This window comes from Penicillium citrinum (genome assembly GCF_028827155.1).
Source record: "Penicillium citrinum strain IBT 23319 chromosome Unknown utg000001l:1.0-4955037.0:1.0-4956770.0, whole genome shotgun sequence".
Lineage (NCBI taxonomy): Eukaryota > Fungi > Ascomycota > Eurotiomycetes > Eurotiales > Aspergillaceae > Penicillium > Penicillium citrinum.
Window position 1 is genome coordinate 3422534 of NW_026622686.1, and position 13673 is coordinate 3436206.

Below are 13673 nucleotides of genomic sequence, written 5' to 3' on the forward strand. Positions count from 1 at the left end.
TTTGTTTATTCCGATCTTATTGTTTTACTACTATAATCTGTACTACTTTAGTGAAAAACTGAATTCCACCAATACTGTAAGGGTTACTAAGTTGTCAGGCTAGAGACCTGTGACTAGGCAAGGGTATCAGATGGTAGGGATCAGGTTGGGTGGATCGATACACAGACTGATTCTTGAAGAGCTCAAGAATCCTGAATGTGTGTGTGTGTGTGTGTGTGTGTGTGTGATCTTATAGTATAAGATCACACACACACACATTGTATGGTATACATTAGGGTTCGAATGGTTCAAGGTGATTCAACGAACCAAAACACAAATTCATTTCATTTATTGAAGCTGATTCCCTTTTCCCAATTCAATTCTACTCTCTAAATCCTTAATTAATCTGAAACTTCCAGTGACCCGGAGTTAGCTTTTCGTGATATCTCTGGAAAAGCCTATCCTTCAACTCCTGCTTGACGGTACAGATGCCCGAAGTAGGATTCTTCGCATCCGAGTCGTGGTAACGAAGAGATAATTTACCCCATTCCTCATCCTTTTGTGAAATGACGGCTAATTCCCCTACTTGATCTCGTTCGACCCCATTGACCTTTCCTTCGGTGCTGATAAACTTGAAGAATATGGCTTGCGAAGCGTCTCCGTACCCAAAAGCTGTATATCCGAACTCTAATGGGGTATTAGAGCACTTAAACGCCGTGACATACTTTCCAAGCTTTTTATTGTATAATTTGTACCAGTGATTGTATAAGACCTTTCAGAATCAAAGTTAGTCTTATGAGAATTTCAATTCTCGCAGGGTTGTTATATAGAGATCGGAAATATCTGTGCCCAGGCACTGAAAGGACTCACCGTTGGCATTCCGGCAAGATAAGTTCCCACCTCAACTTGAAAATCCGACGATTCGTCGGCCGCTTGGACCTTCAAGGGGGCCAATGAAATCCCGGCACTCTTGATTTTCTTCTTCATTTCCCCGCATGCCTTTGACCACGCATTGAAAGCTGCGGCGGAGTCACTCTGGGAATCGGAGTTGGAGCCGGGATTTGCTCCTCGCATGAAGTCTATATAGCCCTTGCCTGTTGACATCAAAGGTAATTAGTTTGAAATTTTGCCATATTAGGGTCGAGGAGAAACGAACTGAGATCATGTCCCTCGGGATCATCAGGGAATGAAAGGTATTGATCAGAGGCGCCTTTTCTTGATACCAACTGAAATTTGATGTCAAGATTGACTAGCTTTTTATCAACGTCGGTGATATATTTGAATTCTCTGGGCACATGGCCAAATCCGGGAATTTGTCCAATGAATTGAGCCAGTGGTACCACATCTTCTTGCTACAGTAAAATTAGCCAGGTCCGATTATAAACGGGTGACGTTGCTTTACCTTAACCACACGCCAATTGAGGAACGGTGCAACGGTGGGAACCCATTCTGGAGGACTAAATGGGAAAGTCAGCTGGGGAGCCAGAAATTGTTGTGTAGATGGAGATATCCTGACTTATTACACAGCAGTGTATTGCCTCCCTGTGCTTGCCAAGAGACATTACCTGCTAGACTCCTCTTTTTCTGCTCTGCCTTTGAGATATCCTGGTCTTCGTGACTCGCTTTGGAGGATGCTTCAATATGAGATGACGAAAATGATGCCTTGGCTGAAGCCTTCATTGCCTGCGATGCCTCTGTTTTATCCTGCGTACCAAGCATTTCGTACTTTTCTGAGGAGAAAAGTCGACCGCCGAGCTCCACCCGAGTTGCAAAAAAATGACCTATAGATCGATTAGTACCTGCGATTTGGATATATGTGCGGCTATATTTCTTTTATAAATTCCTCAAAAACACTGACCATATCTTTGGTGAAAGGCAAGCAGCATGGAAGTTTTCTGAGAGTTTATGACCTCCTGCAGGTCCTTTCTACACTCAGTTGTGAGAGTGACACTCTGGGGGTCCAAGTGCACAATAACCCGGGGAAACTAAAAGTAATTCGTCAGTCAAAAGTAAACCTTTGAGCTTGACATGTTAAACCTACGTTATATGTGACGTTCATTGCTTTTTGTTCTTCACTCTTCCCAGAGGCAAGCGCGTTAGTTTGCGAGTGGGAGAATCCAGCACTAACAGCAGCACTGAATCCGAAGGCTCCTCCACCGCTGTATCCGAGATATAAGTCCTTTAACGTCTCCCTAATCCGTGGTAGTTGTAAATATACTTACGCGCCGGCCTCCACTTCTGTCTGTGCAAAAGAGCTCTGAGCCATAGAGCTCTGTACGCTAGATTGGGTTTCATAGGTGTCGACGTAGGAATCATCGGCGACGATGAAACGAGGAATGCGAAGAGATATCTAATCTTAGGTCAGTAAAGGCTCTGTTTAATATAATAAGGAATAAGTGTGACCTCTTGGGGCTCCTCATCATCATCATCCGATTTGGTTACATCGTTGGACACTTCATGTAAACCAAATGTGCGAGGAGCAATCTCAAACGCTGCATAAGAAGTTAGACATTCAAATGATTTATCTGGGGGAATGCCAACTGCCTACCACTATATGGGGCCTTCTCAATTCGACGGAATATCAACTGCCTTCCATTAATCCCTGCGTCTGCGTCTGCAGCGGGCTTTGATGCTTGAGTTTTGGTTTCCTCGTCGCTCTCCGGTTGAGTAAATACAAAGCGATGAGCATTCAAGAGTGAATTCATTCGGGCAACAGCGTGCCAGTCCTTCTCGGACATTTGTGCCGGGTTTCTGACTTTTAGTCAGAACAATATACTTGAATAAAACATTTGAGACTCACGGAAGTTCTCCACCAGATGTAGCTATCACCTTGGATGCATCGTACAGTCTTGAGAGATGCTCTATCTTGTCTTGATCAGGAAGTTTTGGTGCCTCGCCCTAAACTCGCTTATTAGTATATCAATGTTTCGTATATGAAGGGAAACTGGAAGATTCACTGGTTTCACATCTACTCCATCTTTAATCAGTCCAAGAACGTCTTTGTTTATTTCATATTTTTTCTTCTCTTGTAGATAGATGTTGTACTCGGTGAAGTTCTGTTGACCTTTACCCGAGGGATCGACCTCTTTTTCAGGGTCTGCTGGCAGATCCGACTCGGGTTCTGGTGAACCCTCCTTCGGAATTTGATCCTCCTTCTTCGCAGGGGCCTGTCCAAGAAGACTCAAATAATCCACGAAGGATGTTTGATTGCCAATTTGGGCTCCCTCGGGGGTGCAAAAGGCGCAACCGTACCTATGATTCCCCCTTAGTTACCAGAAAGTCATGGGGAAGAATCGTCCATACCGACTCAAAGTTAATGCTTTCTCTTTAATCAATAGTTGACGGATATTTTTCAGGGTGACTGTGTCTTTGTTGAATGATCCACCATTGAGCGTGATGCAGTGGGTTAGGCTTGATTCGCCTGTCTTGGTGACCATATTAACGTTGATCAGGACCTGCGGCTGAGCTACATCTTTCCCATCAATCTTCCTTTTCTGAAGTCGGGGTGTAGTGGCCTCATCTGCTGCTGGTCGCTTTTGAGATTTCTTGGGAGGCATTTTGCTGGAAATTTTTGTATAACCGTCCTTTGAAAAAGCCAAATCAATTAGTACTCAAAGTCGTTGAGCAGGTGGAGAGAAAAAGTCCTTATACCTCATCAACCGAATACCTCCAGGCTGTCAATGACATCAATAAGTAATATCGAGTTTTCAGTTATATCCTTCTTTCTTATTGCCCAGTGGCTTCCGAAACGGAAAGTTTGGTTGGATGCAGCAAACCCACGGGACCGAATAGATCTCGTAAAACCATGCATAGTGGCTCCCTAAGGTTAGGGGAAGCGGCGCGAAATTGAGTTTATGTTTCGTACCAATTCTGGAACGAATCTTTGGGGAGGAACTATGCGGCTGTGGAGCGGACACGGACAAGCTCTGATATTGCATCACACATGTAATCGGGGTCGCGTATTGGTTGAGCCAACAAAAGACCGTTTGCTTTTTGTCAGGACACCTGGAACGCAGAGGTACTTAGGACATATTACTTCTTGGAGAAGACGTTTGATGTCGAGAAATTCACCAGGTCGAGAGTGGATGACGTTGTCTCATGTTGGTGTAATCTGTGGGATGGAAACATTATGATTTGTAATTATTCTAAGGAATGTAGTTTGTTCGAAGATCATAACCGACATTTTCTTTCACAGTATGCTGCTTTTCTACATAGAGGGAATCGCACCATAACAACTGACTTATATACATAATGTTCGACTCATCTCGAACTATGGCACCGACCCTCCTAGAAGAGTTCAAATGCTTCTAGAGAGCTTCTAGAATCTAGTTCTTAGGCTAGAGATCCCTTTCTACCACCTTACTGTAATCAGGTAAAAGAGCTGCATCTCGCAAAGTCGGTACCAACCGTTTCTTTAGGATGGACAACCATCCCGCAAAGACAAGAGAACTGTGAGAAATGCCCAATTGATTACCTTGTTGGAAGATATCAATATCAGAGAGTCGGTACTTACGTAGGTGTTGGTACCGTCTTCATTGCTGTTCCTTCTTTCTTTGTCACTGTTGCAGTCGCATAAATCGCCCGGAATGGACCAGGTGTTCCGCCTGTATACAGCATTGCGTAAGGACGAATCGGATACTCAGACAAAACCGCGCTACAGGCAGTTGGTAACTCGGTGAGTACTGGCGGACGATTGTAAAAACTCTTTGGATAAGTACTAGTCGACGGTGGGTCTCTTGAAGTTCTTCCATTTTTATCAGTGCGGGTGATCGTGAAGGTATATTCTATTCAATCAGCTTATTTCCTACCCATCCTGTATTCTGCATCTACTCACTTGCTGAAGTTGTGAAGGCGTAGTTTATTCCGCTTGAAGCCCTAGCTCCAGGTATCGTAGAAATCGTTTTGCTAGCTGGAAAGTATGAGACGTCCTTTCTCATGGCATTTTGGAGGGAAAAAGCAGGTATCTTACTAGGGCAACGGAATTGCTTGAATACAACTGGTTTTGTCGGCGCTGCTTCGGCTTGCAAAGGCTCGATAACTATCTGCTGCGCCATTGCAGTTAGACTGGTAACTAGGTGAAGGCAATAAAAGAAAATGAACTTCATATTGAGATTCTGTGGGCTATATTTGTTGGTTTTGACTTGCTCGATGTGAAGTCGATAGTCTGGGGCCCTGCAGGTAGAAAATCTATCAAACAAAACACGGCAAAGGTCATTCAAAGCCAGGTTTATACCAACTCTCACTCACTGTTCAATTTAGAGAAATCATTTACTTACCCCTTTGAGGTTTCCCACCCCAGGAAAACGCTATTGTACATATTACATCACGATCGAAATGCAGCTTTTAATGCATCTTTTAGAAATTTGAAATACGATTCCCCGGAACCCTCCCGTGGGTAACCCGAGGCCTTCCGAGAGTTACTGGCCGAGCCACTATTCAAAATGCATCACAGCGTTGGAGGACCACCGGATTGTTATGCTGAGCATATTTATATGAGGTGATTTTCAAAGGCAAAGATACATGGAGTATATCTTCAAATAAGAATGAACAATCTGATGTTCAAATTAGGATTAGGTAAACAGCACCAGGAAGGATTTCTGATTTATGTATAGTAAAAGCAGCAGGCCTCATAGAAATCATGTGAACCGCAAATAGAAAATAAAAGTTTCCAGCCACGGTTCATTATCGAAGGAAGTCTGATTCGTAAGAGACGCACGCCGCATACAGCTAGATAAATGTTCTCACGATCAATAAATCCAAGATGAAAACCAATGGCTGGATAAATTTTCCCACACGGGCACTGATAATCATGATAGAGGCAACTTATGCGGTCAAAAGTATGACGGAATGTTAGAGAGGAGGCGAAACCCTAAACCCTGGATATCAGTTTACGGAACCCCATCAATAAGAAGATTGAAGGACTTCTATGGAATAGAATATACTTTCAGTACAAAGAGTATCTGGACTCCTTATGCATTGGGTTTTCCTAGTTTGTTTAATATACATGAGTAGAGAATGCTGGGGTGTTCATTTGCATCGCATTGATATTGGGGACCCACTCGTGGTTCCGGGAAGCGCGGGCCGTGCCACTATCCGCGAGATCTTGAAGCTTGAAGTATCTCAACAATTTGAATAGCCACTGGTAGATCATACGAGTATAAGATCATGGAACTTATAAAAACAATGAGAGCCCATTTTTATGATCCAAGTTACACATATTCTCCGGATTCTATCGCAAAAGAGTAGTAGCAGATGGAATATATAAGTACACCTTTAAAGGGCCTTGTGGGTCCACATGCATTATGTTTTCTAATATTTCACTTGTATTTTAGTGGCCAGTGGCGACGTGCGGAAAAACGCCTTGAAATTGGCAATGCTCTGAATGACCAATTTTCCACGGCCCTTATCTGACGAATAGGTATTGTAGGGCAACCTTCCCATAAGGTCTCGTATTATGTACCAATCCAAGCTAGATAAAAATGTCGCGCACTGTTTTTGAACCACGGAACCATCGAGAGGATATAAGATGGCTTGACTGAAAGCGTGCAGTGGAGTGTAAGATTTCATCTGCAAAGCTTGACAAAAGTACCGACGCTGATGCCGTTGGGCCTGTCTTGTAGGCTCCACTATTTAGCACATAAAGATGGAGTGAAACGGTAATCAATACAATCTATAATAGAAAAAATTGATGTACGCAGGTAAAACGGCAATGTGTCGAGTGTCGTAATTTCACTTATCCATTTGAATCTATAGGCTTGGTGTTTCTTTGTATATAATTCCATAAGAATACATTGACTGTTGTCTTGCTTCACTTGTAAATCGGCAATACTCAAGAAGGGTGAAATTTATGTATACTATTAGCAACAAATATTCAATTACCTATCCTCATTAAAGTATTCTCTAACACAGCCCCAATAGAGCATGCGTGCTATCTTTTTTCCAATCCTAATGTCCTCTATGAATCCACGGATACAAATCATGTCTTGACATCAATGATTAAGCATTTAAACCAGGTTCTATATTGCTGCTCAATAATTTAAAACTTGGTCTTGACATGCTTTTTCTGCTTCATCCCTTCAGGTTCCCACGAGAACAATCTTAGAATAAAGATTTTTTTTGTCAACCTCACCCTTACCACTCCACCACTCCAACATGTCCTGCTATCAGTCAATGCCCCTTGTTTTCTCAGAGTATGTCCACCACTATAAACCAGGAGATTGGTGGAATGGTATCCAAAGGCATAGCAAGGACTATGAATCGCTACGTGTCATTAGCCTGACTCGAGTCAAAGACCTTGATTCCCCTTGGGCTCATGAATATGTCCAATTCATTGTCGAAGACATCGCTTCCAAAGAACGAGCTCGTATCTACGCGGAGCGTGGTACGGACAAAGAAATGAGTGAGGTAGTCCCGTGGGCCGCGATAGGCCACAATCCCTTCACTTTCGGCCGTGATAGCGTTGATGGAATTACTATTGGTTACAATGAAAGCAAAGGTATCAAATTTCCCCCTAACAAGGGGGAGGACAAGCCAAAGGAGGAAAATCCAAAACCAATCATTCCCGGCCGATGGGGGGGGGTCATCGTGACTTGCCTCTTCCACTGGAGGCTTTTCTCTACCCTGACGCCGAAACGAGACCGCCCTTCTTAGACCTGGCTCAGACTATTGGACTGGTTAGCAACAAAGGTGGCCAATATAATCTTCTTGGCCACAATTGCTTTTGGTTTGCCTATACCTCGATGAAAGATCACGGGCTTAAGCATGAAGTTCCCCCCAAGAAGGTGTATTATACCTTTGGTGGTGGGACTGGTCGGCTCCGAGATCTCTACTCGTATCATTATACTCGGAAATATAAAGAGTATTACAGGGTAACTGATTACCCCTATATTAACTTAGGGCATCCTAATATCAACTTTATACTAATGAGTATCTCGTATAGAAAAATGCAGAGGACTTTGATAAATCGAGAGCAGGACCTATCGATGGTGCACTGCCGAAATCTCGTGGTGTTACAACACCGATGAGCAATATTCAAGCCTTGAAAGGCTTCTTGCTGGACAGAGATACCATGGAGAGCTATTTAGAGGTTTTGAAGGAAAATGACATCTCGGTTACCTCAACTAATGTAGGAGCTGTGACACATTATGGAACAAGACAATTGGTGAAGAGTAGCTAACATTATACTCTAGGTCAAAGAATATCTTGACGAGGCCGCCGAAAACGCAAAGGAGGAAGAAAACCAGGCTGCAGAGTTGAGATACACAGAACAGGTAAGTTACCATGCACATTTGCAGAGAATAGGGGCTAATGGAAATTTATAGTTTGACAAAGAAGTCGATGACCTTGAAAAGAAGGTTGTGGGCGCAATGAGTGACGAGGAGAAAGGCGAGTTCTACGCAAAAGTTGAGCACGATGTCGCAACTTCGGTAAGCTTATATTAATTCTGACCGGTAAAGTGAGCTCCGTGGACTAAGAAAGATATATTTTTTTAGGCACAAGATGCTAGCGGTATTACAGCTAAAGACCTTGATCTCGATGGGCCTCAGGCTAAACGGTATTATCTGGTCTACGAACTCATGGAGATTCTTGCGGATGAAGTTGACGCGGAGGCAAAAGCTGGAACTAGTTACAGATGATTTTTGAAAATTCCGTTTCAGTATTGTGGTATCTGTATCTCTTATTATCACTACAACTCAGTTCAAAAATCTATTCCCATCCCCATTTTCCGCACTATGACGCCAACAAAACAGGGGTTTTGGAGTAACCTACATCTCCATCACAGATACGTAATTTTGATTTCGAAGTTAGACATATTAATTACAATTGGTAGAGCTTTATGTATTATCTCTAAGTTCTCTATGATTAAAAATATATATCGACATTGCTCAAATCGGTTCAATCCGAAAAATGGTCTTAAGAGAAAACATTCTCGACATTTTGTATGGGATTTCACACAAAGTCTTGAATTCGGGAAGACTTAATATATTTAACAGTCCGCGGATAAACAAAGAATTGAGAACATAAAAGACTCTTTTATACAAGAATAACTTGAATAGTTTCTAAGCTAATTTATAATTCAAACCAATTTAAAAAAAAATCGAAGTAATCTAGTATCTGTGATAAGAGATATGGCTGTTGAAACAGCCGAGCAACTAGTCGAAGCAGTGGGAACCATTGACTGAGGCTCGGGCTTCGACCTATCGGGGCACGAAATGACCTCGGAGGCATGCTCATGGCACTGCTGATAAAGAATGGAGCGACCCAGTAAGAACTTGGTAAAATGAACGTTTCAACCGGTGTTGAGTGTTGCCGTTTCCGTTTTGGGCGTTCGATTTACCGTCATTTAGCGTTGTGGTGTAGTATATTATAGCATTCGATTTCGTCTTGCACGGTGCTTATTATCAGTGTGATACAATCCTAAAGTATGAAGATATTAGTTAGTAGTTTGGGAGATAATCAACCATACTCGTAGCTGGAATACCAGCAAGTATAATTTGTCTTCCTTGATTATGTTAAAATGAAATCAAAATTAGAATTATTCCGTTAAGTTCATTACTTATTTATACTGGCAATCCTCTACAAAATGGCTACTCTATTGCTTTGCTCCACACATTCCGGCCTCGGCAGCGGACCAGCGCAGCAGCACTGACGTTGTTGACAGATCCTCGTCCATCTTCCCCAACTTAACTTCCACCTCTCCAAACTACCCACAATGACGGACCTCACACCAACCCTGAATAAAATTCTATCCGCCAAAAATGCCCAATCGACAAAACCCCCAGTGAACTTCTCTCCAGCAGATGAATTCCTCAAAGAAGCGCATCGCATCGTTCGTCAACTCAACCCTAACCCCCCTTCCACGCAGAGAACAAAACTAACACAATCCAGAACTCCCACATAACCTCCCTATCAAAATACCTAACATCAATCCGACACGCCTACCTCTCAACAAATACCCCATCCCGCCGCCCTCAACCAAACACACCAACCTCACAACCCCAACTCCAAAACCAATCTCAATCCCAACACCTCACAGACCCAGAACGCGATGCCATCGACTCCTCAACCGCTCTTCTCCTCCGCGACCTCGCATCATCAATAACAAACCTCTCCGATGCCGAAACCCTCCGCAAAAAGACAACCACTCAACTCCTCCACAAGAAATACGGCCACACAGCCGCAGGCGCGCTCCTCCTCCGCTGGGCAAACGGGAATGATGACAACGGCGGCGGGAAACCCGCCGAACAAATCGAAGCCGAGGAGCGGGAGAAAACGATTTCCTCTGTGCGGGAGGGTATTCTTTGGTTTTTGAGGAGGGGGTTGGATTTCGTCGTTGATGTGCAGCGTGGGATGGTGGAGAAGAGAATCGAACGGGTTCGAGAGAAGGAGAAGAGTGTTTTGTATAAGGCTATGAAAGGTGGTATTCCTTCTGGATCTGCTTCTGGGTCTTCGTTGAAGGAACAAGATAATTCACGCAGTTATAACGATCAGAATGGGTTTGGATCATCGATGAAAACGCCTGATGCTGCGGTTCTGAGTGAGGCTGATTCTCGTGAAATTGAGGGTCAACTTTCTGCGGAGCAGTTACAGCTTTTTGCTGAAGAGAATGACTCTATGTTAAAGCATTATGAGGATACGCTTGGGAAAGTCCAGTACGTATATTTTTTTTTCTTCTTCTTTTTTTTTAGGTTCTGCTTCCCTGCTTCATGTTGATATGATGCTGATTTCTACTAGGAATGCGGAACGGTCTCTTTTGGAGATCTCTTCTTTACAGGAAACTCTTGTCACACATCTTGCTACACAGGAGGAGTTTATCTCGCAGCTAGTTAGTGATGTTGATATGACGGAGGAGAATGTTGGTAGAGGAAATCGCGAGTTAAAGCGAGCCACGGAGAGAAGGAGTACGGCACAAGCGGTGTTTTGGGGAACTGTTGGTTTATGTACATCGCTTGTGGTTTGGGATTTGATCTTTTGATCTGATTTGAAAGGGTGGTAAACATGGTGCAGTGATTTAAGATGTAAGAATTATCACATAGCGAATACCCTAAGTCTTTCATGAGTTTGGCCAGCCCATTCTAGTAAAATGGTCATATGCCCAAGAGTATGAATTCAGGATGGACCAACCCAAGTGTATCATTCGAGTAGATTTACATTTACATGTGATGCAACTCTCGGACCCACGTAGATCCCGACAACATTTAAGAATCACATGTGGACCGGAACAGCTAGCTTGCAAAGAAAAAGAAAAGGAAAAAGGGACAAGAGAAGAAAGAAAGACGCTTATTGGTATCGCATTGGTTGCCTAGGCAGTCTCACGCACGACGCTGTCGACAGCCTCGGCGAAGTAATCCAAGTTATTTGTGTTCAGACCAGCCATGGAGATACGGCCGTTCTTAGTCTGGAGAGTAATTGATGATTAGCAATGAACGAGACATAATAAGAATTTCGTTTTTAAGCAGGGTGGGAAAAATAAGTAGGAGGGAAGGGTTCCGTGTTGAATACTCACCATATAAACGTGCCACTTGTCACGGAGAATCTTCACTTGAGTCTCGGACAAACCCGTGAAACTAAACATTCCAATCTGAGAAGTAATATGATCCCATGAACCGGGTGTACCCTTCGCCTCAAGACGCTCACGTAGACCAGTCCGCATCTCCTGAATACGACCGCTCATAGTACGCAGATCATCCTCCCACTCCGCAAAAAGGGTAGGATCATTCAGAACACGACTGGCAATGCGAGCTCCATACGCAGGCGGATTGGAGATCTCCGACCGCTGCAAAATAGCCAACTGGCTCGCAATGTGCGAGTTAGCGGTGGAGGCATCAGCGCCGGGAGCAGAGATGAAATGGAAAGCACCCGTGCGCTCACCGTACAGACCGAAGTTCTTGGCGAAAGACTGCGCGACGCAGAGCTCGAAACCCTGCTCGACGAAGTAGCGGATGGCCCAGGAGTCGCGGACTAAATCGCCTGATGCGAAGCCCTGGTATGCGGTGTCGAAGAATGGGAAGTGTTGGCGCTCGCGCATCACGGCGGCGATCTCGCGCCACTGGTCCTGCGAGGGGTCGACGCCGGTTGGGTTGTGGGCGCAGGCGTGCAGGAGGATGATCGAGCCATTCGGGGCTGTCCGCAGGGCTTGCAGCATGCCATCGAAGTCAAGGCCCTTGGTCTCCTTGGAGAAGTAGGGGTAATTGGCGAGGGAGAGGCCGACATTGGTGAAGATTTGGTTGTGATTGGCCCATGTTGGGTTGGAGAGGTAAATGGTAGGTTTTTGCGGATGGAATTTGGACAGGAAGAGACCGCCCAGGTGGACGGCGCCGGTTCCCGAGATGGTTTGTAGTGAGCAGATCTAAAAGTGCGGGCGAGATTAGCGCGTATACAGCAGAAGATAACGAGTAAGTAGTGTTGGGGGGGTGGGGGGGGGAGGAAAGGTGATGTCTGTATCGAATTGGAAGGGCTGGGATTGGCAATCGGGTCGACATACCCGTTTCTCTTGAATTGCTGGACTGGTCGCACCGACGATGAGCTTCTGTGCGGCGGAGGTGAAATCAGGCAAACCACCAATTGAGAGGTACTCGTGGTTTAGACTGGGGTCTTTGTGAATAGCATCGTCTGCCTGGGAGGGGTCAGCGATACTGTAGATGGATAAGTGACGCAATGTGGAGTAGTAGTAGTAGTAGCAGACGCAGTGACAATAACAATTAACAGTTGTAGTAGCTATGCTACTACTGTTATTGTTGCTGATAATGCTAATGATACTGATAAACTCACCTTCTTGACAACAGGCAAAATCCAAGGCTTTGCATTATTATCACGATAAGCACCAATACCCAGATCGACCTTTTTATCGGAAGGATCTTCGCGGTAGGCCTTCATTAAACCAAAGAGAGGATCTTCAGGAGCAGCAGCGACAGTAGCCGCAGTAAAGACGGAGGGATTGGAGGCACCCATGATGTGTGTTGAGAGAGATGAAAGACGATCGCGAACGGAGGAAAGGGAGAAAGGAGGAGGAGGAGGAGGGTTTTGTTGTGCCATTTTCTGTACTTTTTTTTTTTTAAAAAAAAAAGGAACTGCTTAATCACCGGATTGCCTGACGCACGATCTTCCCCCGGGAATTCCTGAAACTTTCTGCTTGCGTTCACCGGATGAGGATGAGGGGGTGGAGTAAGAAGAATGGTAATAAGAATGGTAATACTGTATTCAGTATGATTCAGAATGGAATGGTATTTGGAGTAGTGGAAAAATCAAAGTAACTGTGAATAGGTAGACACTTGATCACTTTTAATACTTTCAGTTGGTCTTCCTCGGTCTGACGAGCCGAGGGTGTCTCTACTCTTTCCGGCTTGCTCTGCGACAACTTCACATGCCGAGTATATCATTTCTATCGATCCCCCTTTGTATCCTCTTTATCGCTTCTATTCTCTCTTACTCTTTCTCTTTCTATCGTGAACCTTCCTATAGAGAACTGTATGATCTCGATCATTTGACTCTCCAAATCCACCTCTTTTTTTTTCTGCCCTCCTACAGGTCGTTGTCGCCGCCCAGGATTAACGTGTGTCATAACGCCGAAAAAAGACGCAGTGGAGCTGCGAGAATGCCCGGAGGGTTTAGCCGTGCGGAGACGCTCTAATTCTGTCTTCCTCTTTTTTTCTGGGGATCCTCGTAGTATTGTGATCGTGTTTAGCCTAGGGTGA

At 44.4% G+C, this 13673-nt stretch overlaps 5 protein-coding genes across 5 annotated transcripts; 2 read left to right on the forward strand and 3 right to left on the reverse strand.

The window, feature by feature from the left end:
* Positions 1–376: 376 nt before the first annotated feature.
* Positions 377–3536, reverse strand: N7469_001291 (uncharacterized protein; the record flags this gene model as incomplete). The annotated part of the gene is made up of 13 exons (XM_056640211.1): positions 377–751; positions 850–1073; positions 1136–1331; positions 1382–1436; positions 1496–1760; positions 1838–1964; positions 2021–2138; positions 2202–2329; positions 2383–2471; positions 2528–2730; positions 2780–2877; positions 2937–3231; positions 3283–3536. 13 exons carry the CDS (start codon positions 3534–3536, stop codon positions 377–379), a joined length of 2427 nt encoding a protein of 808 aa, XP_056505968.1.
* A 780-nt stretch (positions 3537–4316) lies between these two features.
* N7469_001292 (uncharacterized protein) lies at positions 4317–4596 on the reverse strand (the record flags this gene model as incomplete). Its single annotated transcript, XM_056640212.1, has 2 exons — positions 4317–4428; positions 4493–4596. The coding sequence occupies 2 exons, from the start codon at positions 4594–4596 to the stop codon at positions 4317–4319; spliced, it is 216 nt and encodes a 71-aa protein (XP_056505969.1).
* A 2553-nt stretch (positions 4597–7149) lies between these two features.
* Positions 7150–8615, forward strand: N7469_001293 (uncharacterized protein; the record flags this gene model as incomplete). The annotated part of the gene is made up of 6 exons (XM_056640213.1): positions 7150–7169; positions 7254–7557; positions 7919–8104; positions 8169–8249; positions 8301–8405; positions 8472–8615. The coding sequence occupies 6 exons, from the start codon at positions 7150–7152 to the stop codon at positions 8613–8615; spliced, it is 840 nt and encodes a 279-aa protein (XP_056505970.1).
* Positions 8616–9691: 1076 nt separating this feature from the next.
* N7469_001294 (uncharacterized protein) lies at positions 9692–10954 on the forward strand (the record flags this gene model as incomplete). The annotated part of the gene is made up of 3 exons (XM_056640214.1): positions 9692–9808; positions 9868–10631; positions 10714–10954. The coding sequence occupies 3 exons, from the start codon at positions 9692–9694 to the stop codon at positions 10952–10954; spliced, it is 1122 nt and encodes a 373-aa protein (XP_056505971.1).
* Positions 10955–11281: 327 nt separating this feature from the next.
* N7469_001295 (aspartate aminotransferase) lies at positions 11282–13014 on the reverse strand (the record flags this gene model as incomplete). Its single annotated transcript, XM_056640215.1, has 4 exons — positions 11282–11377; positions 11486–12328; positions 12464–12595; positions 12751–13014. The coding sequence occupies 4 exons, from the start codon at positions 13012–13014 to the stop codon at positions 11282–11284; spliced, it is 1335 nt and encodes a 444-aa protein (XP_056505972.1).
* Positions 13015–13673: the final 659 nt, after the last annotated feature.